The following is a 23,073-nucleotide window of genomic DNA, read 5'->3' on the forward strand; positions in this document are numbered from 1 at the left end:
AAATTTGTACCTTGAATATTACTCAATTGCAATTTTATAATGTTAAAAAAAATTTTAATTAAAATAAAATAAAAATAAACCATACAACTAAGATTAGGTTAATTTAATCCAAACTCAACTAAATACAAAATGCATTAGTGATATAATTAAAATATTTAATTCTTCCTTCTAATTAATTAATTAATAAGTGGAGGATGTTAATTTTGAAGAATATATATATATATATTTTAATAATTTCTGATCGGGGTGAAAAACCCAGCATTAGCAGGAATACAAATTGACTCCAGCTCCGAAAGAGAAGAGTCGTCAAGAGGGACAAGGAAAACCACTCCCAGTTAGTTAACATCGCTCAATCACATACTTAAGCTCGCTTTCTTTTCCGTATTTTGATTATTGAATTCGCATTTTCATTTTGCCTGCGACTGCCTGTTGAGAGCTTGGTGGTTTGAAATTGAGAGGGTTTGATCATCTTCAATCTTCATCACAAAAAGATGAGCAGTGACCATACTGAGCGAGCCTCTTCTTCTCGTTTATCACCGTTGGCTCGTCCTTTCAATTTGAATCCGAATTCACTTCACCATCAGTATCAGCCCCAATATTTAAACGTTGACCTCTCTCACTTTGACGCTTATGCAAACCATTCTTCTTCTTCTTCTTTGCAATACGGCTCTCAACTTCCTTTCAACATTCTTCAGATTCCCCGCTGGAAGGATAAGGATGGCGCCGTTCCCGTTCCTGGTGCTTTCTCTTCTAAACGAGGTATCCATCAAATCAATTCTAAACTCTCTCTACCTTTTTAAATCACACGTATGTCAGCAAATTCGTGATGTCGATTCTGTTCTTCCATGATTTCTTTACTTCTGCGAATTACTTAAAATCAGCTGTGGGCCTTCATATGCTTGATGTGATTACACAATTCAATATACGTACTCTATGTAGTGAATAGTTTACATTGACCTGGTCTTCTGCTTCAGCAGGGAGGCATAATCCTTTTCTCATGTTGAGATTACTGGTATACATACTGCCTGAAATTTTATTTAGAGAAAAAAAAATGTGTAAGTGGCAAAAATTGGAAGAGGCTGTGAAAAACATTATATTAGCCTTCAAATTCAAATAGTCAGGTCACCAAGTTCTAGCAATAAGCTTGGCATTCTAAATGTCTATACGCACATGAATACACACACAAAAAAAAAAAAAAAAAAAAAAAAAAAGAAGACACATCTCACTAGAGCAAATAAACAGGGCTCAAATTCAGGATTATTTTCACCCCTCTGAAATTATATTTCCATATCTATTCGGTACTTTTTACCCCTTGAAGTTAGCTGCTTGCAAGCGTGTACTTTTCATTGTTTTCACTTTTGGTGATCTAGTATTATATTTAACTTTGCAATGATTTATGGGTTTTTCAAAACTGTTATGGGATGTGATATAATTCTATATAATTACAACTATGGCATAAGTTAGGCACCGTGCTACTTTGTAGGAAAATCTCCTGCTGAAGAATTGAAGGCCTTGGGTGAACTATCTGAGAGTTTGCATGGAAAATGCATTGGAATATCGGGGAAAGAAAATGAAGATAGATCCAAAGAACAGCAGATTGAAGTGGAGTGTGTTCCTTTTTCAACCATATCAGAATTGTGGCCCAATACAATAACTGAATATCCTCAAAGTGAAATGTGCCCAACAACTTATCGATCTTGTGATTCAAATATCATTTCTTGTGAGAGAAATTTATCACAACTATTTGATTCTTATGCGGCGAAACTGAGGATTTCCTATTCATCTGATAGTGATTTTCCAGTTCAAGTCTCTGCAGCATCAGATGCTCATACATATTATTTACCTTTTGATCTTCTTTTACATCAGAATCTATACTCTGAGGTGCATGGTGCAGTTAGCAATAATAACCAGTTTAATTGTAATCCAAGCAGTATAAAGGAGTCCTATACTTTGCTGGATAACAATGATAAGGAAGTTTTCCATGAACTCATGATGGCAAAGTACGATGATGGAAAGGATGGAAAATCTATTGCTCATGAAGTTATCGATTCCTTAACTGTGTCAAAGTCTGAGCTGCATATCACTCATCCTAGCAGTCCTCATTATTTAACTCTGAAATTGCATGGTACTGAAGAAGATGATCCTGTTGAATATTCTAGTAAGATGTTAGGTGAAAATGATTCTGATTTAGATTCACCTTGCTGGAAAGGAACCATGACCGCTAATCAATCAACATTGGAACACCCTGGACATGTGAATTTGCAACATCTTAAAAGTGGACAAGAAGCATTAAGTAGTTTCAGTCCACTGTCATCTCAGTTTTCTTCTAGTGATGATGAACAAAATATAAATTACTGTGAGAGTGAATGTGATGGAGATAATGCTTCCTTGTTCCTTAAGAGTGCATCCTTGACAGTTAGTTTACCTTCTGAGGAACTGATATCTACAAATTCTATTACAGCAGGATCATCTTCTTCTGAACAGAGAAATAGGATTGGAATTCATAGCTCAAATAATATCTGTCTTCCAGATGAGGAACATGCTCTACTCAAGAAGAATGGGCCAAATGTTGCAGGCTTTGCGAGGTGGATTGAGGATCCTAGACACGATGATTCAACTAGTATTTCCTTTGCAAGCAATGTATTTAGTTCATCTTCTTGTACAGTTGGTGTTCCTGCTGATTTTACTGAAACACATGGGAGTGCAACTAGATCTTTTTCTATGCCTCCGAGATTAGATATTCAAAGAATAGTTATTACAATGAATGAACTGTCAGAATTGCTTATGCAAAAATATTCAAATGATTTAGATTCTTTGAATGAGCATGAGCATGATATAATCCAGAGTATTATCAGTAATCTTACTGTGTGCATCAGAAATTGGGTTGTAAGAAAGAACTCTGATGCCTGAATCTAGTCATCCAGACACATCATACTGTCTTAGGAAGTCTGCTGATCTCTGCAAGGTATAAAATTTTTATTTTATATTTGCAAGTTGTGGGTCTGATCAGGAATGAGTTTGAATGTCCCTTGATCTAGAAGCAACAAGGTTATCTTGTTCTACCATTAATGTTCCTGGATCTATTTCTGTTACTAAATATTTCAGTCATATCTCCACATGGTTTATGTTGTTGGTAATACTTTACAAGTTTATTGTTAGATTCTCCTAAAACAACATGACTGATCTTATGACTGCAAATTCTCATGCCTTATGTGATTGTTGTCCATAAGATTTGCTAATTTGAGTTGCTCTTTTCTTCCAGCACAATGATGTATCATGTAGGGTAATACAAATAGCAAATGTTGTAGTATTATATACTGATAACATGGTTACTACAACTGCAAGTTATTGTGCAATGAATTTGACGGCTGTATTTGTCATTGTTGCTGGAGTTGTACCAAACCATAAACTTGAATAATGTTCATAGCATTGCTCAATCATGGAATTTCAAGCAACAAGGATGAAGCCGAATACAGTTTCACACAATCTTGTTGATCAGAATGAGCATGAGAAGCAACAGAGTCATTCTACTAATTTTCGTGAGAGACTCTTTCATTCTTTTTCTACGAGCAAGGATGAATGAAGCAAAAGGGGTGAATGAATCACAGAGGTAGACCTTAACACTGTTATGTTTTTTAGGTCTTTTAAATTTTATAAAATTAAAACGTTTGTTCTCTGTGCTAGACACAGTTCGCTTAGCATGCTGTGATGAAGCGGCATTAAATCAATGATGTGAATTCTCAATTTTTGTTATAGGGAATCTATGGCTTGAGGCACGGCGTTTCATTGAAGTGTGACAACTGTTAGGTGAAGGTTGTCAAGGCGTGTGGAGGGTGTCTAAGGTCAGGGTGATTGAGGATCAAGGGAAAGGAAGCAGCTTTTGGAGATGAAGTGAGATGTTGGGTTCATCCAGCGAAAGCCTGTCCTAGATGACTCGAGCATAGAATCAAAGGAATTCTATTTGCTTCTGCTAGACTGATCAATGAGATTTTTGTGGCCCTGATGTAGATTGTTACAATGTTAGTTTCAAATCGAAAATGTTGTATCAAGTTTGATATTAATTAATGCTCAAAAGTACCTAAGCAACGATAGCTCAGATGTGGCTATTGCGTATTAATCTCGCTAATAAATGGCTATTGTGCCAAATGTTTTCTTTTTCCCCCTGAAATTAATGCTAGAAATATTTTTCCATTGAATTATTAGCACTTACCCGAGTGTTTAGTTTGATCTAGAAATGGAAATATGATGCGGATTCTATTTTCTTGGTTTACAGGAAACCAGGAGTGTGTTGGCATATCCTTAATATAATACAATGTACGAGAAATAGTGTTATTTTTTAAATACAAAATTAAAATTTGCTTTGATTTCTTCGTGGATTTCATAAAAGCACTGGATTGGAGAACTCATCATACATTAAGGATTTGGGCAGGAGCCCCTGGGCTTTAGGATGACTGTAGCTGTGCTCCTTTTGCTTTTTTCCATTGTATGGGCCTGTTATTAATGTTGCTGCCCCGTACCTTTTAGAAATCATCAAAATGCTGTAGATAATATACATATACACATGTCTGTGTGTGTTAGTACTTAAAATTACAAGTAACTAAACTAGATACGAATGCGGTTGAATTTGGATAGGCAGAGGAGGAAGGGGGAGAGGGGTAGGAAGGAGGCCATTTATCTCTCATTTAGTGCGGAGTGGTACCACATAAAACATTTCAGGCTTGAGTTATAAATGGCCAAGTGGAAGTACAGAAATAACCTATGAACCCATTCACCCACTGGGACAGAATTGTGACAAGTCATGTAGTGGGGACCTTTCATTTGGCCATTTGGAATCCCGTAACTCCAGTATTTTGCATATACTGCTGATTTCTTTTATGCAAATAGTATACAAGCAAAATAAAATAAAACAGAGAAAGTCATTGCTTATATATATAGATATTATATATTTTTGTCATTGGCTAGGGCGAAAGCACAAATCAAATTAAACTACTATTATATATATATATATATAATATGGTCCATATGGTTCACATGGTCCATACTATATATATATACATAATTTTTTTTTTAACAAAAAAAAAGAGAAGGAAGATGCAGGGAGGTGGTAGGTAGGTAGGTAGGTAAAAGAGTGAAAAAATGAAGACAGACAAAAGATAGATAGGAAAGAATCGAAAAAGGAAAAAAAAAAAAAAAAGAAAAGAAAAGAAAAGAAAAGGAAGGGAATGGGCAACTGGTTGCAGATTGGTAGTAACCTCAGAGCAAGAATCTGAGTATCCGTCATTGAATATGGGAGAGCAAAATCCAGTGCTGACTCATCCAAGCCATCCAGCAGTCAGAGATTTCTGAGACCCTATCCTTTAATTTGGCCCACACCACACTTTTCATCTTTCTTTCCGGCTGCAGTGGAAGCAGAAGCAGAAGCAGAGCAGGACCTTTGTAATTGGGATGAGGGTTGTTTTTATGGGATCGGCTGCCACTCTTTTGCACTGTCATTGTTATATATTTTATTATATATATATAATTATCTCGAAGTTGTTTCTGCATGTACTGATCTGAGCTGTTGATGGGATGAGTTTGGAGACCAAAAGAAAAAGAAGGAAAGGCAGTTCATGTGGTGCTGTGATATATTGAGAAATGAGAAAAAAGAGACAAAGGAATAGATAAATATCACGGGAATGTGAATATGTGATAAAGAAACGTGGTCCATCATGCCATACTCTACTGCACGCTTCTCTCTTTCTCTCTCTCTCTCGTGCTAAGCCATTAATACATAGATATTACATACACTAGACTCGGGACTCTCTCAATCAAAACATATTTAGGCACCATTTTGGTTTGTGATTAATCACTTGCTTATGAATAAAAAATCTCGGCATGAAATTGCTCTCATACTTAAGAAAAACTATATTGATATCCATCCAAATCTAAATAAATATAAAATTATTAAATTTTTATTGGGTTGGAGCTACTTAGCTAGAATTGAGGATAGTTGGTTTTTGTTCCCCCATTTTCGAACAAGCCAAAAGAGCTTGGCTACCTCCACATGCGTTACGGTGGTAGTACTGTATTTCTAAACAATTAAGCGGGCCTTAGGCCTTAGCTAAATTAAGTAGCCTTAATTAGCAAGAATATATGTGTATATATATATATATATATATATATATATATATATATATATATATATATATATATATATATATATATATATATATATATATATATATATGTATGTATGTATGTGACAGACAGCCAATTTAAGCATCACATCAGAATACATGGCTTTAAGGTTAGCTACGTCATGTGTGTGATAAAACAATATTATAAATTAAAAATGCAAAAATGTTAAAAGGGGTTGAGAGGTAGCAGAAGAGCAGTTTCTAATTTGATAAACAAAGCCATGAGATGAGATATCGTTAGGGTTGTCTGTTTTCATCTCTTTCTGTTGCCTGCTGCATCCAATAGGCAGCCCTTTATTTCACTTCATCATTATATCTCATTGATGGGTCTCTTTCTGGATACGTATATATATATATATATATATATACGCAGACATATAATACTCAAATAATTACTGGGCTTAGCTACCTAGATGCTTCATATGCTCACAAGGGACGGCGCCTATATATCTTATAATCATCCATTTATATTCTTAAGCTCAGTCGCCCTGTGGGTTGTCTCTATAAGGGATGACAGTCTTACACCAACTGGATTTCGTGACGGAAGGACACTGCCCAACTCCATTGTTGACACATTATTTCCAATTCAGTTTTGGGTTTTTTTTCACTACCTAGCCTAGTTGATTAATTGTTCCTAATCCATGTATTTTTATAGCTAGCGTGAAAGGAATTATTTGTTGAAGGTGTTATCTTTTTCCATTAGAGCTAGCAGTAGCAGTAGTAGGTAGCTGGCTAGCTGAAGCTATTATGGTGTAGATGTTCTTCATACTATTTCCCAGTTTATGTAATTTGCTATGTAATTATTTTGATCTCCTCCAAACTCATTCCCAAAACGTGATATGGTCATGCCCAATGCTACCTTTAAAATTGAAGGAAATATCATGATAATAGCTCTCCGTTTCAACAAGCACATTATTGCTTGCTTTTGTTTGCTTCAATATGCAATTACTAGATCGTGGTTTTCTTTGCTGATTTTTTGGTCCTCTCCATATATAAATTCAACGTGCAAATCATTAGTTTCCTTACTTTGATGGATACTGATTGAAGCAAAATTAGAATATAAGATGTATTTTTTGATTGATTCAATGTGTCAATATAAGTGAGCTATTACAATTACTCATAGGATTTTTTTGACAGGACGTTGTATATTTCAAATAAAATGTGTAACCCTCGGTATTAATCCTGCATTGCTATTAAAACTTTGCACTTAATATATTTATTTCCGATACAAATAGCAAAAATGCAAATATATTCCCTAATTAACATATATATATATATGTGCGCGCGCGCATATGCGCTATAACTTGTAAAAATATTATGAGAATAAATAGAACAATTTTGTGTACAAAACATAAGAGTTTTTATATATACACACACAGTTAAACAAGATAATTAAATTCATCTATGCATACGTAGGGATCAATTGATTATCAAATAAAATTAAATTATGGTTTGATATATAAAATAATACATCATATCTTGGGATGAATTATTTGAGATTAATGTTTCATCTATAACCATGCATATATTAATTAATTCATCTCTAGTAAGTGGTCTTTTCTCGAATGTATATAAACGTTACCTTAAATTGCTTTCTCTTTGGTTCCAAATGCAAGAGTTGAAGTCCAAAACCAATGCATTTCATTTGTTTGGGAATATTCTTTCTAGTCGATTTATTTATTTATTTTTATCAAATAAAGAAATTAAATGAAATTAAGACAAATTGCTTTCCCTGCGGGAAGAAATCAAAGTAATTAACTACGGGCTGCATCATTGAATCCTTGGAGAGCAATAATGTTAAACAAAGCAACCACATAGATGAGAGACTATTTCCTTTTTCGCCGGGAGCAATTAAGTTTAAAGTTCCAAAAAATTACTGATCTTGTGATCACCAGTGTGGGATCTAATACACTTAACGACTGAACCAAGCTGTCTTGGACAGATTTTCTAACTAGTTAGCATTTTTACTCAACAATTGCAATAATTAAGAAAAATAAGTTGTTGCAGCTTCATAAAAGTATATCTATTAAAGGCTGGAAATGGACAACCTGTACGAAATCTTACCAAATATTATCAGAATCCAAACCTCATGTTCAACTAATTATGGAAAAGTGAGAAGACACAACTTTTGCATTGCCAAAGCAATATTTGTAACTCACGAAAACAAGGACAGCATCTTCTGCCCAATTGAATTTGGGAAAGAAGTTATGAATATCAAATAATGAGATAGATATGTGACTTCATCTGTTCCATTCTCCAACCTTCAGCTATTGATGATCAACGCCATTGAAAAAACAACTCACAAACGATAGTCATATATAGGTAGCTGGAGAGAAGAGATCCAAAAAAGCATTATTGGTAGAAAATCACTAGTGAACACATTCAAACTCAGATTAACAAAGTAAAAGTGAAAACTTAATATAAGAATTTCTTCAAGAACACAGACAATCACCAGCTGCTTTTTTATTGTATCAAAACATGCGGGTATTACAACTCTATTTATAGATAAAGCTTAATAAAAATACATTTTACTCAATGTCATATGGGTCCTGCCTTTGTCAAAACCTTCTTATTCAATCAACATAAACAAATTTGTGTTTGCCATATAAAGGCCTACTATATATATAAGAAAACTCTCTTTCAAGGAAGAGAAATATAATTGTTGGATGTAATGTAGGGAACTGTATGCTCTACATAATATTTATGACATGTTTAAGAATCCAAATAATGTAGGGTACAAGTGCGTACATGTACTTGCAATCAAGGCTGTACAAACTCAAAGCTTCAATTTCTGACCCCAAATTAATTGGTACTCAAAAGATTAATACCTTAAGTGAAAACTTTCTTGTGGTTTGAACAATATTTTACCGAGCTACACACACCCACACCTGGCAAAACTGCTCCCAACCTTTATTTTCAGGTCTCAATTCAAAGTAATCTTATCCATTAAATAGTAAAGAAAAGAAATCCAAAGTGGTACAAACGATGGACTGAGGTACATTATTTGCTTATAAGAGTTATAGGGATCAAGATGCAAGTTTAATCCAGTTTGGTTCATTGTGTCGCCAATTGATTAAATCTTTTTGGATTCTAAATGATTCCAGATGATCCACATCTAATTATCTTCATTTCTTTCAATAATAAGAACTCTCAGCTTATGACTCCGATATTTCAATATTTAATTCAGCGGATCCTAAGGCCCCCTCCAGGTTTGGCACATTCAAGATTAAGAGAAAGGAAGAGCAATTGGCTTAGCAAATTAAAGTGTCTTAGATCAAGCGTTTGAGTGAAAAGCAGCTGAAATAGTAACAGATTAATTCTAGCCCCAGAAAGATTTATGTACCAACCGTCCAAGAGTCTACTGGTTTCAATATAGTATGGGAGAATTTAGAGAATTTGGGGTCACTAAGTATGCAGGAGCTTTTACAAGAATATTCAAGGATTTTAGTGCATGAGCTAAATTTTGATGCATTAGCTCATTTTGTAGAAGTGAGAGAAAGGTTCTGGGAATTGCAAAATGAAATTAGGATTAAGATTGGACTTATGCTTGTTTAAATTGTTATGCAGATGCAAAAATATTATATAAATTATCAAAAGAAAAGTTCAATCAATTTGATGGTCAGCAACCCTACAGGGAGTAATCTAGTTGATGTGTATGATGAATTCCAAAGTAAAAGCAAGAGGTGTTTGTAATTAGATTGAAAAACTACTGTTGGCCAGTAGTATTGGTAAAATATATTAAAAGGTAGGATTACAGTGGCGCCTTCTAATTAAGAAGAAAATCATAATGCTTAGAGCTACGAGTGAGTATTCAATTCAGAAGAGCAGTTATAATATGAGAGAACTAGCTAGCTAAAGTGAAGAGGGGTAAAAAAAAGAAGTAAATAACAAAGAGGGAGGGTTAAAGATCGAATAAAGGAACACATTACCTTTAAAAGCTCTGCAGCTATCTCTGCAAAACCTGCAAGCGTGCCCAACGAAGCAGCGACAAGAACAACAACCTACCAAAGTAAAAACAAAAGAGAGAAAGAAAAGATGAACTTGAAAATACATGAGGTTGCCCAAGCATTGTTCTCAGTTACTCAGGAGTCAGGAAAGGTTAGTTACTTACTTATTAGAAAGAGAGAGAAAGAGAGAATAAAAAACTGTTGGAAATTAAAAATTGGTGAGAAACCATGTCATTGATACATATATATTTGGGGAAATCCAGATCCTACAAAAAGAAAAAAAACATGAAATCTCCAGGGACATGGATCTATGTCTCATATGGATATCTATTTATATAATTAATAATATTGCAGTATTACATATAAATATTTATACAAAGAGTTAAAAAAAGAAAGAAGAGCTTTCTCCAGGGTCCTTTCGCCCTTAATTATCGCTAATAAAATTAATCCTTCGAACACCCCAAACCTCCAGTACTTCTTGTGTGCTAATAATCATGATCAGAACAATCCCATCCCTCATTATTGAGCTTGTGATGAATTAGAGCAGCATTTTTAGAAGTTTTGGGTGAGCATTAACAATTAAGAAATAGAACAAAAGAGAATTAAAAATAACGTGTCTGGAAAGAAGGAAAGAGAGAGAAATCAATTAAATTTCCAAATCAAGAGACATGGATGACTTCCCTTTGTGAAGAAATTGGGTGGGTGGTGGAGGGAGCTGTGTGCCATTATAGTGCCTTAATTGGAGAGGATTATGTGAGGCTGAAGAGAGTTGAGCCATTGTGGAAGAAGAAGAAGGAATAGCAATAGGTAAAGGCGAGGACATTATTTTGTCACATTCTTGAGAATCCATGATTAGGCAATCCATGTTTACTCCAAAAAGCCTCAGCCGCTTTAGTGCTGCTTTCCCTTGGACCACCGGCACCGACTCATACACCATTGGCTCCACAAACCCACCTCCTCCTCCTTGCTGCCGTTGCACCATGCCCGTTCCAACCTGTTGTGGGGCTGCCGATCTCATGTAAACTATTGTCCCCGTCGATGAACTATTGCTGCTACTGTAAGCGTAACCATAACCAATATTGTAATTGTACATATTCCTGTTGGGGTTGGATAAGTGGAGGTGGTCCCTAGGCACCATAGGCACTGCAGGCGGCCGCATCAGTAGCGGGCTCCAAGGGATGGATGACAAGTGACGGTGTTGGTTGTGAGAGGTCGGATCGGGTGCATCAGGACGGCGCCTCCAATCAATATACAAACGATCCTTTCCGGAGTCACCCATTCCTCGCTGAAACGAGACGATATCACCGGCGTCGAGCTTCTTGTCCTTTACAAAGCGGCTCCAACCCTTGGTCATGACATAGCTCTGGCTGCTATTCCAGTAGGAGTAACGGAATCTCCAAGCTTTTCTAGTCCTGTCCTCGAAATTCAAAAGGAGCCCCTTCTCGTTGGTAGATGAATCTAATGGGAAGTATTTTTCTGCATGCTGTTTAGGGATTACAAGTCGATTTAGCTTGCCCACGTCGCTCGGAGTCACCACTTTATCAAACATGTGCTCCTTCTCTACGACAGCAACCGACTGATCCTCGTCATCGTTTACGTCCATAAGGTCAAGCTTATTCGCTCCGGTGGAAGTGTCCTCCTGCGCTGTTTCGTACTTGGTGCCTAACCACGAAGCCATTTGATGGTGGTGCTGGGGGTTGTCATAGATTTGGGTTAACTTGTGGTGGTGGGAGGAGGAAGACGAAGGAGAGGAGGAAGATGAGTAAGAAAAAGGAAGCTTATTAGCTTTACTCATCTGGTCATCTTCGGTAAAAGGCGATCCAAAATCCATCTGCAGCTGGGTGGATCTATTGTTGTATTGAGCGAATGAAGGTTGAGATATAGGTAGGGCTAGAGATTATTCTCCAAATGGGAGAGAGAGTAACGATCTTAATTTGACCACGACAGAAACTGCACAGAATGAGAATCCCCCACCATAGAGGACGTTTGGAAGGGAAGAGTGCAATTAAGTTGACCTTGAAATTAGTAATACATGTAAGATGAGGGAGAAGGATAGAATAGAAGCTAATGAAACGAAATGAAAGAAATCTGTACGGGAGGGAAAGTGAAAGAAAGAAAGAAAGAAAGAAAAAATGATTTTCCAGAGGAAAAGAAGAGCAGAGGGGATTCGTCTTCCTCCCACCTGGAAACTTCTGAATAAGTTAGGCGATTTTTCTTTCTTCCTCCTGAATAAATTCTGTTCAAGTTTATACGCGGGGACCTCACGTATTATCTGGTTGGGCTCATGTGAGCTTGTCATTGTCATCATTCTGGGTGGTATTTCCCATTTTTTTTTTTACTTCTTTCTTTCCTTTCCTTTCTCCTTCTATTTTTTTTTTTTATTTTTTAATTTTGTTTATATGGTGCTAAAAGAGCCAGCTGTTTTGGAGACCACGAGCTGCTTCTGATTTGTAGTAATTCATTTTCTCCAACTGGAATTTATTAATTGATTAACTAAGTTAACCTTCTTTTCTCGTTATGGTCACTTTTGGACTTTTTCTGCAAAATCTGATTATTAATTAACAAATTTTGTCTAAATAAAATACATTTTTCATATTTTTTAAATAAAAATATATAAATCCAAAAAATTAAAAGGAAAAATAAATGCTAGTAATAAAATGAGAAAGAAGAGACAGATGGAACGAAGGAAAAGAAACTGGCAATACAATACAATACAATAAAATACATGAGTTTTAGGGTTTTGACTTGGAATCATTAAAACCGTACGGACCACACTGCTCCGGCCAACCGGATTGAGAAGGAAACAGAAACATTAGGTAGTAAAAGTTGAACAGTGTTGACGCAGGGCCGCATGCAGTCACAAGAGGCCCACATACATAGGCCCACCTCCCATGCCTTTTTTTTTATTATTTTTTAAGCAAAAAAAAAAAAAAAAATTGACTTGGGTCCAATCGAAATTGGACGTGTTTGATGGATATCGATATCCTACTAGCCTCTAAGCCTCCTTCCTGCTTTCATAACCTGCTCATGCTGCCAGGTCAACAATGATTGGCTTCTCGCTTTCAATCTTTAATTTTCAGAATGACTCCAAATATTACTAATGCATTTTTAATATGTATACATACCGTCCAATCAAATATCCACCTAATTAAGAATTAATATCATTTTTCATTTTATTAATTAGGTAATGTAATTAATGTATATGTATTTAACATTATCCTATATCTTCTATTTACTAATAATAATAATAATAAAAGTAAAAATTGAATCAAACTAACCAAGTCTTTAAAGGTCTTAATTAACAGAGTAGGACTTGATATTTGATGAAGAAGGCCTACTGATGGACTGATGGGGATATGCGTAGGCAATTAACTCATTAACTTGCTCACATGTGACTGCGAGGGAGGGGACTTGTTTTCAGTCGCCATCCTCCAGTCCAGCTTGTTTCTCGTATATAATTCTTCTTTTTGTCATTTTAGTAGCTGTTTAATTAATTCTGAACGTTAACACAACAGCTAGCTTATTAAAGTTGAGTTGAGTATGATTTTTGTACTCTTCCTTCCTTCCTTCAACTCGCGTATTAATGTCATTTTTAACGATGACTGATTTGAAATGGTTAAAATGGATATACATATATCCATGTGTGAAGTTCTATATATATTAGTTTAAATGAGTAAACAACAGTAATTGATACTACTTGAGAAGGACATCGTAATGCTAAACATGTCCGTGTTGTGCGATTCCCACTTGGTAATTAGAATATATTAATCCACTTAATTAGTATCTTAAAAAATTAAGCTTATTTTAGTATATGAATCACACCATTGGCTGAACTGTGTTTAAGCGGCCAAGCTTTCGTCATCCCTCCAAACTAGACTGACGTTGGCGACCTTCATTTTTTAAAAAAGAAAAAAAAATCCAAACTTTCGAATCACTTAAAATGATTAACTAATAATTAATATCAGCAACTCTTTTTTGACTTGATTAATCTTCATCAACCCATCCCTAATTTCAGTTCCCAACTTGCAGCTCCCTTTCCCTTCCTTGAACGTAAAACCATGCTCCTTCGAGCTTAGTCCAGCCCCTAGTTTTCTCTTTTCTTTATAACTTCTTATAATGTCCCAACTCAAATTTCCCCCCGTTAAACTTTTGATGACTAAACCCTGTCTGATTGATAATGATTTAATTACAACTTTAATTAGGCTAATATTCAGTGATTCAGATCTAATTATATTTAAGAATTTTTTTTTCTTTTTAATTTCTTATAGCTAAATGAAATTATTATTCTATTACTTTAATCCTAACTGAAGTAGTCAATTGGCGTCAAAAAAAAAAAAAAAAAAAAAGGGTAATTATGTTTACTTACACCATTTTTGGGATGGTATGAACTATTTCCTCCATCTGAAAGTAATCACACCATTAATTAAGACGGATTTCAATAATAGACTTAGCAGCTTTTTTTTTTTTAATTAAAAAAAAGTAGTAATAATAAAAGATTCAAGTGGCTGCATTTGATAATAATTACTTATGTGATTACATAGACAACTCATAACACGTAAGCTGCAATTGGATCAAATCTTACCTAAAAAAGATGTATGATTTAGTAGCTCTGATGAGTTTCTCCTTATTAAAAAAAAAAAAAACCGACGTATTGATTCAATTGCCACTTGAAATTTCATTTATTTAATTATATGTTTTATCTATTATAAATCTCTACATTGTAGAGATGGTTAGGGGTGTTTATTAACGGTCCAAATCACTCAAATGATCTAAAATTATATCCTTAAAAAATTAATTATTTAATTTAGTTTAAAAAACATAAAAAACCAAAAAATCAACTCAGTTTATAATTTGAGGTTCAATAAATTGCCTAAACTAAATAAAATCCAATCTACATATATATTATAGGAAAAAATAATGCCATTAATAAGATACTATCATCTTCTTTAACAGATATTTTCAAAATTATCGTTTCTCTTATTATTTATATATTTTATCAACGCCTTTTTTTCTCTCTTTTTTGGAATCAAAGCACTTGAAAATAATGAATAAATGCAAATTAAATGAGGTGTAACCAATTAAATGAGGTCCATCCATTTTGGGGATGGTCATTCTATTATTAGATAATTAGAAGAAAATAATTTATTGTAAATCTCCTAACAAAAAAAAAAAAAAATGTAACCAATTAAGTTGGGGTTGCATCCAAGGGATGTTTGGGTTGTGAATATATATATATATATATATATATATATATATATATATATATGCAATTAGTCCATTGACTAATAGAAAGAAATGGCAATTTTTGAAAGTCATATATCTAGTGGTAGAAAAAATATTGTGCAGGAAATTAAGGAGTGCTGTTGGAGTTATTATATATTAGTTAATGGACCCGTCCGGCCCTTTCCCTGATCAGTGCATTATTCACGCGCCCAATTAGCAGAATCTTTGTGGCTTGTTACAATTAAATCCTAATTTTAACTTTTCTGACAAATATATCCTAAAATAAAATTTAGAGATTATATAGTTACAGTTAAAATATGGTGCAATTGCAATATTATAGAAACTGCAGGATATTTTTTTCTCCACTAGTACTAATTTAATTAAAAATTGTACTTCATCCTCAATTAAGTGCTTTTAAAGAATTGCAACGTGACAGCTGCTTTTTCTTTTCTTTTTTTTTTTTAACTAGCACCAAAGGCTTATATTTCAGGTAACATAACAGCACAAGTGAAAAGTACTTATAATGTTGACAATATTGTACATGAAAATTAATTGCATATTGTCCCTCTTCAACAACTTCTTGTTATTATGATTTGTGATTATTGAGAGAGATTAAAAAATTTATAAATTGATTAATCTCTAGAGTACAAAAATATCTTCAACAGTTGTATTATTGTAATTGCATCATATTTTAATCGTAAGGTACAAATAATTATTTTAGGGTGCAAAAATACACTATGCATGTAATTCATTATAGTCACACTTATCTTTTAATTTCTTCAATTTCTATAATTAATTATAAATTTTATTTTAGGATATATAAAAGAGAAGTCAATCAAATTAATCTGATTAATTTTTCCGTGTCTTGTAAAAGATATAAGAAATGAAAGATATTCAGTTCGAGTCTTCTATGTAAAAAAAAATTATTACCAATTTATAACGTTATTTAAAAGAGTAGACCGTGTAAAGTTACTCCTATTGTGTAGCCCAGATCCTCCCATGTGCTAAAAAAGAAATAGAAAGAGAAGCAAACAAAAACGAATGGGAGGGGGAGAGAGATATACACAACAAGTAAGGACCACTCTCTTTCCAAAACTCTACTAACAAGCAACAGCAGGACCATTACATATAATATACTCCACTCTCCAAGTTGGCGGCTCTCTTGTTTTATCTTTCCACTTTCCACTGCTACTGTCGGCCCTCAGTATTATCATCATATACTTACTAGTGTATATTATGTAGATTATCCATTTATCTATTCTTTCTTGGCATATACGGAGATTGAGAGAGATGATTAGGAAGCCTTAATTACAACCTGACTGATTTAAGAAGCCCATCCCCACTTTATGAGAATAATTAATTATGTTACAAATGGGAATTAAAATATAAATACAGTTCCTTTAGTCCTTGCACGTGAGAATCAGTCAGTAATTAAATTGTTAAGGGTAGATCATAAATATGGAGAGTTTTAGTTTAGGGGCTCAATGCCACCCTTGCAATTTGGTTTGTGTGTGGGTGAAGAAAAAGAAAGAAAATATACAAGAACACCATTTTAATAATTCTTGGAAGATTCAATTCAATTCATTAGCAAAAGTTTATATCTTGATGCAGTTGCACTCCATCAGCTAAAGAAGTCAGTCGAAAGACAGAAACTTAAAAAAGAAGAGAGAGATTTTTCATGTTATAAAAGGTAAAATGGGCAATAAACAATTAAACTTGTGAAATGTTTCCCCTTTTAAATATTTATAGATTAGGGGAAAAAACAACGTGCCTACTTGCGTTGCATCCTTTCATCATATAGGAAAGCCTACTGTAAGGACAAAACTACTTTTTACACAAAATATTGCTCTTATTAAAATTGGCATAATATATAAATTTGACATTATATTTTTATCATTTTTTTTTATAGAGACTCATTATGACCTTATATTTTCACATTGTCCTTCATTAAAATAAACTGTGAAAGCGCATTGTCACAATTAAACTCCTACAAAGTTATTTTATTTTGACGAGGGGAATAATTATTATTGAAATGTAAAATTACATGATCATGATTGAATTCCGTAAGATTAAAGAAGCTACAAGGAAAATCTCAGAAATTTAAATTTAAGCGTTAGGACCGGTTAAAATTGGTTCTACCATGTTTCATAAATTCATGTTATTATACTGTTTAAATATTGTGGCAAATACTACACGGTTTTTTTTTTTTTTTTTTTGTATATATCATCGGTATCTGAACCTTATCACCAGGATCGACTAATTCGGTTCGGAGTTTAATTACAGTTAAGGCTCTTCGTTCTCTCTGCATATGCATTTAGTAGAGATCGAATCCGAGAACTCTTCTTACACGTTCAGCCTACATTGCCAACTGAGCTACAGCCCGTGGATATACTACACGGTTTTTTAGCAACTCACCACCAGCCTGATTATTTTTGTGGCCAAGCCCATCCTAAGTGTCCAGCGAATTTATTATGTTTTCGTCGGCTCTATTGAGCCCAAGCCCGTTTCTATGACGGAGCCAGAGGGTTTAAGAACTGCATAAATTATCTCTTTCTAGGGTTAATACTTCTTTTCGGCAACGAAACAGAATCGCAAGGAGTCGAAGGTAGAGGAAGAAGAAGCAATGGATTCGTTTTCTTCGCCGTCCATTGGATCAGGATCGCCACAAATGTCAACTTCGGATCTCATGGACCAGTTGAAGAATCAGCTCGCTCAGGCTTATGCCCAGGAGTTCCTCGAGGTTTACCTTTTTAGCCATCTCTCACGTCATTCAGTGATGTTAATGTGGTGACTGTTTAAATTTTAATACTTTGTACTAATCTCTATCTCAATATATTTTTATTTATGAAACTTATTCGCCTTCTGCCTCTGTATTCTGATTGTTGATCTCTGAAATTTATTTACCTGAGCAAGACGGTTGTTCAGGAATTTCGGACACATATAATTCTTCTTGTTGATGCTAAGTTCATCTCATCAATACTACGCTTGTGCTCGACGCGTGCCTTTCTAGATATTAGTATTGTTTCATCTATTATGTATTAACAATTTTTCTTATATAGAAATCTGGGTTTGGTTGTCCTCAATTGAGTAAAGTTCATCCTCCTAGCTTTAATTAAATTTCAGTGGCTCAAAAGTCTAGCTTTGTAATGCAATAATCGAAATGGTTTTTGTGCAAGAGAAGCTACACTTAGATGTTAACTTGTTATGTGTCCAGCAGATCGTATCATTTCAACATGCTGAATAGCTTGTTTGAAACAAAGTCGTATCAAGCTGCTGCATGGTGGTCAAGTCAGTCTTGGATTGTTTACCAATTAATAAATCCTCTCAGTTGGGTGTATACAAGAAGTTTTTATAGCTATACTTTTGATTAATTTTGTTTGCAGGGATGAAAAGTTTTAGATATATTTTCTAAATGAATAGCCTCTAACATAGCAAAACCATCTTCAATGTTTTCTCACACAGGTGTTGGGATTGTTACCATGTGTCTCCTGACGAGTACTTTTGCTTGAAGTTGAATTCACTGGTTGTTAGGTTTAAACGCTTTGATATATCTAGCAATTATAGCTTACTATTTTAAAAAATTCATCCTTAAATGTCTTATTCCTGGGTATCAAGGAAATGCAAACTTGAATTTACTAGAAGAGATGTTTTTTTGAATTGGGTTTAGGTATCTTAAACATATTTGCCGAAATTGATAGGTCTCCAACCATTTATACGTTTGCAAAAGGCCTTGGTCAATTAAGTATCCTTAGTAGTAGCTGCATCCTCACTAAACTATATTATCCTTAATAACTATATGATGTATCTCACAGAAGCAGTTCATAGCTGCTTGCCTGGTGCTTGATTACACTCTATGCCATGAAAAATGTTCGTCTACATACTGTTGTCTAATTTACTTAATTTTGTTCTTGCAGACTGTTAGGGGGAAATGTTTTGAGAAGTGCATTACAAAACCAGGGTCTAGCTTGAGTGGGAGTGAAAGTAGCTGCATCTCTAGGTGTGTGGATCGCTACATAGAGGCCACTGGCATTGTTAGCAGGGCGCTTTTCAACGCACCTCGTTAGAATATCTTGCTAAATTCGGAAGAAATTCTTATTGACATAGGGATCTTGCTTCTCATACTTGTATTCATCTTTAGTATTTTACCTTGGGAACCAAAATTTTATTTGCATTGACTGCTAATTTATGATGTGAAATTTCAACCATGCAAAGCTGTGTTGCCTTTGGGGTTGTTACCATTAATTCTGTTAGTTCTAAAAAAATGCATAACATACAAAGCCTGCTAGTTGAGATTTCTTTTTTAATTCTTGTTTCCTGATCACTTGCCTCCTCTATTTCTCATATTAATTGAAGTCATTTTCCACCTTATGTTGATTTATGGTTTGAGAAGTGTATAGTGCCTTAATGAGAATTATTAAACTCTTCCCTTCATCAACACTAGTTCCTGTTGCATCTTTATGTTCATGCTGATTTCCCTCCATTGTGGCTATTTGTTGCGGTCACCCTAAATTTAGTTGTTATTTTGCATTTGGTTAGTGCATAGCTTTTTCCATAGGTAAGGTTCAGCTGTAGCCGTTTAAAAGTGAAATTCAGAAATCGTTGCCATGTTTGGAAATGATGTTCTTCAATTCATCCTCAAGTTCACATGGTTGGAAATGATGTTCTTCAATTCATCCTCAAGTTCACGTTGCTGATTCTTGTGAGAAACATCTATAAGCGACATAGTCACAAGGAGAAACGGTGCGGTTGCTGGTGGTGGTCTTGAATTTGTTGGACAAGGGAATTTGCTGGAGAAGGGAGAAATGCATTCATAATTACGAGTAAGAATTGATGCTAAGAGCATCTCCAATGCTAATGTGGATTGTGGCTGATGTATCATGTGAAATAGAAGATGTGAATGATGATGTGATTGAATGTCTACTTGTAAATATATGGTGTATGCAATTTTTAATGATGCATTAAACAGACAAGATAGGCATATTGATTTGACCACAAGACCTTAAACTATTGCCCTGAATACCTTGTATGAACTGGTCATCATGTGTATAGATGATATCGGCTCTGAAACAGGCTTTCATATAGGACTTCTTAGACCAAAGGGGTATACCCTGGATCTTGGGGCGTGGAAGTTCCGGCACGGAATGGCTCGAAAATGATTATAATACTTTCTACATGTCTTAGACGAAATATTATGGCCTTGAAATGACGTGGCAAGCAACAGACAGATAGATCTTGGTCGAAAACTGCCAAATGCTTCCAGAGTGGCACCAATTATGCGTATTAATTTATATGGCATATGTTATTCTTAATGACGCACCGAGTGTAGACGCTTAAATTTTTTCCTTAAAAGGTTTAGTGATGATATACTGTTTTTTTCATATAAGACTGGATTGGGATTCTTGATCGCCCTTGGTTTTTGGACTGATGGTCTGTGGCTAAAATTATTGATGTATTTGACCACTTTTACCTTTTCGGGTTATCGAACGTTTTGCGATGAAACTGAGCTTGGAAAGCGCGTCGATTTCACTTGGCACACTTTTCGATGCACCATCTCGTTTTGCGTGCTACCTAGTCTGATTTTGTAAAAGTTAGTCGGTCCCATTGTGGGGCCAGATAGTGACTTTTTTGCCACGTTAGCCCTAAAATGGGGCTACTTACCCTTATTTGCCTATAAATAGGCATTGAGGGGTGTGTTAAAGAGGGATTTTTTTTTTTTTGGAAAATAAGGAGAAGTCTTACTTTTTGAAAACTCAAGCAAAGAAATCTAAAGGCAATTTAGGTTAACCTTGGATTTGTGTTGAGAATTTATTGTTAATCAATCAAAAACCCTAGAGACAATCTAGAATCCAAAAAACACAAACTCTAATCTTGAATCTCAAATTTTTGGATCAAGGGCCAAGTATTGGGTTTTTCTTCATCCATTTTTGAGCAAATCATCAAAGAAATCACAAAAGGTAGTTCCTGAGAACCTTTAAATGCTCTCTTCACCTTTTTCCTTTTTTTTTTTTTTTCGGTGTTTAAAACACCATTTCTGGGTTTGGTTGTGAGGGAAATCTAAAATAACCAAATAGGGGTTTCTGCACCTTTGTGGCGCGAGGCCAACAGTAGTGACGTGTGCCACTTCCTTGTGACTCAAGCCACAAATTGTCAGAAATCTCTTGTTCTTACCCAAAATTCGGTGATCCAGTGGCTACGATCCAATCTAAAAAGGTTTGTGATGCGTATTAGGTCATATATGAATCAAATAAATAAATAAAGCATGATTGAGAGCAATGATTGGTGGAGAAGGATGAACATCAAGATCATGAGCTCAAATCTTATTAAAATCTTTAAATTTCTGTCATTTAATTATTGTCTTTTACTTTATTAGCATTTTATTATTTCTCTTCTTTATTATTTCAGTCCTTTAAATTCTTGTTATTTAGTTTAATTTTCATTGTTATTGTGCTAACCCTTTATTTATTAATCTTGTATCATTTACATTCGTCTATTCATGCTTGTTGGATGATTGATTGTGTTGTGATTTTATAATTAATGTATACTTCTATGGATACTTGTTATACCTTATTTTTGTTGCTTGTGGTTTGGACTTATTTTTGATTTAAGCTTTTTATTGCCAAATGTAAAGGGTCCTAATTGGATTCCTATTATTGCTTTAATGTAATAATTATTTGGGTTTGAGAAATTTGGAGGGTTTAAGGGTAGATTGTAATGATTAGGGTGGTTTGTAACTCTATTTTCCTCACCTCCTCTTCTTTGATTGATTTATTTTATGTTGTATGGATGACATTAAATGTATGCTTGACATGTTTTCCAAAAATGCATAAAATGTTTTACATCTCAATTTTTAGTTAATTGTATTATTAAATTATTGTGAATTAACAAACAAATAGGAGGCCGGCTTAGCCGAGCAAATGGGACGCATCAAACAAGTGAGATAAGCATACTGACTTGACCATATGACCCTAAACTAACACCTAGAAGACTCTATACGAGTTGCCCATCAAGTGTACACATGATATCGGCTTAGGAAGAGGCCTTCACATAGGGCTTTTTAGACCGAAGTTGTATACCTTGGATTTTGGGGCCTAGAAGCTCCGACATGGAATGGCCTAAAAATGAGTACAATGCTTTCTACATGTCTTATATGAGACATTATGACCTTGAAATGGCATTGCAAGCAACAGACAGAGAGACATTGGGCAAAAACTGCCAAATGCTTCAAGAGTGGCATCGATTTTGCGCATTAATTTATACGGCGTATGCAATTCTTAATGACGCATCGAGCAGGCGAGATAGGCATACCGATTTAACGAAAAGACCCTAAACCATCACTTAGAAGATCCTATACGGTTACGCATCAGACGTACAGAAGATATCGGCTCTGGAATAGGCATTCACACAGGGCTTGTTAAACCAAAGGGGGTACGCCTTGGATTTTGGGGCCCAGAAGGTCCGGCACGGAATGGCCTAAAAATGATCACAATGCTTCCTACATGTCTTAGACAGAAAAATATGGCCTCAAAATGGCATGGTAAGCAACAAACAGAGAGATATTGGGCGAAAACTACCAAATACTTCTGGAGTGGCACCGATTTTGCGCATTAATATATATGGTGTATGCAATTCATAATGACGAATTGAGCAGGTGAGATAGGCATATCGATTTGACCATAAGACCTTAAACTATGGCCTAGAAGACCATATACGAGATGCCTGTTATTCGT

General features: G+C 34.8%; 2 protein-coding genes and 1 non-coding gene across 3 annotated transcripts; 2 read left to right on the forward strand and 1 right to left on the reverse strand.

The window, feature by feature from the left end:
* Positions 1–243: 243 nt before the first annotated feature.
* On the forward strand, positions 244–4,168 carry LOC105645551 (hypothetical protein). Its single transcript, XR_016320605.1, has 4 exons — positions 244–759; positions 1,484–2,965; positions 3,428–3,610; positions 3,757–4,168. It is a non-coding gene; the product is annotated as a hypothetical protein (transcript).
* Positions 4,169–10,324: 6,156 nt separating this feature from the next.
* On the reverse strand, positions 10,325–12,400 carry LOC105645550 (B3 domain-containing protein Os03g0120900). The gene has a single exon (XM_012231168.4). The coding sequence runs from the start codon at positions 11,952–11,954 to the stop codon at positions 10,770–10,772; it is 1,185 nt and encodes a 394-aa protein (XP_012086558.1). The 5' UTR covers positions 11,955–12,400; the 3' UTR covers positions 10,325–10,769.
* A 5,500-nt stretch (positions 12,401–17,900) lies between these two features.
* On the forward strand, positions 17,901–19,650 carry TIM13 (translocase of the inner mitochondrial membrane 13). Its single transcript, XM_012231167.4, has 2 exons — positions 17,901–18,086; positions 19,261–19,650. The coding sequence occupies exons 1-2, from the start codon at positions 17,970–17,972 to the stop codon at positions 19,408–19,410; spliced, it is 267 nt and encodes an 88-aa protein (XP_012086557.1). The 5' UTR covers positions 17,901–17,969; the 3' UTR covers positions 19,411–19,650.
* Positions 19,651–23,073: the final 3,423 nt, after the last annotated feature.

The sequence above is a fragment of the Jatropha curcas genome, chromosome 4 (genome assembly GCF_041381405.1).
Source record: "Jatropha curcas cultivar XTBG-Jc1 chromosome 4, XTBG_Jcur_1.0, whole genome shotgun sequence".
Classification (NCBI taxonomy): Eukaryota; Viridiplantae; Streptophyta; class Magnoliopsida; order Malpighiales; family Euphorbiaceae; genus Jatropha; species Jatropha curcas.

Excerpts from the sequence above, each read along its gene's own strand:
- LOC105645550 (XM_012231168.4), bottom strand. The coding sequence starts at position 11,954 with ATGGATTTTGGATCGCCTTTTACCGAAGATGACCAGATGAGTAAAGCT.
- TIM13 (XM_012231167.4), top strand. The coding sequence starts at position 17,970 with ATGGATTCGTTTTCTTCGCCGTCCATTGGATCAGGATCGCCACAAATG. Across the intron at positions 18,087-19,260 it reads ATGCCCAGGAGTTCCTCGAG|ACTGTTAGGGGGAAATGTTT; the intron begins GTTTACCTTTTT and ends TTGTTCTTGCAG.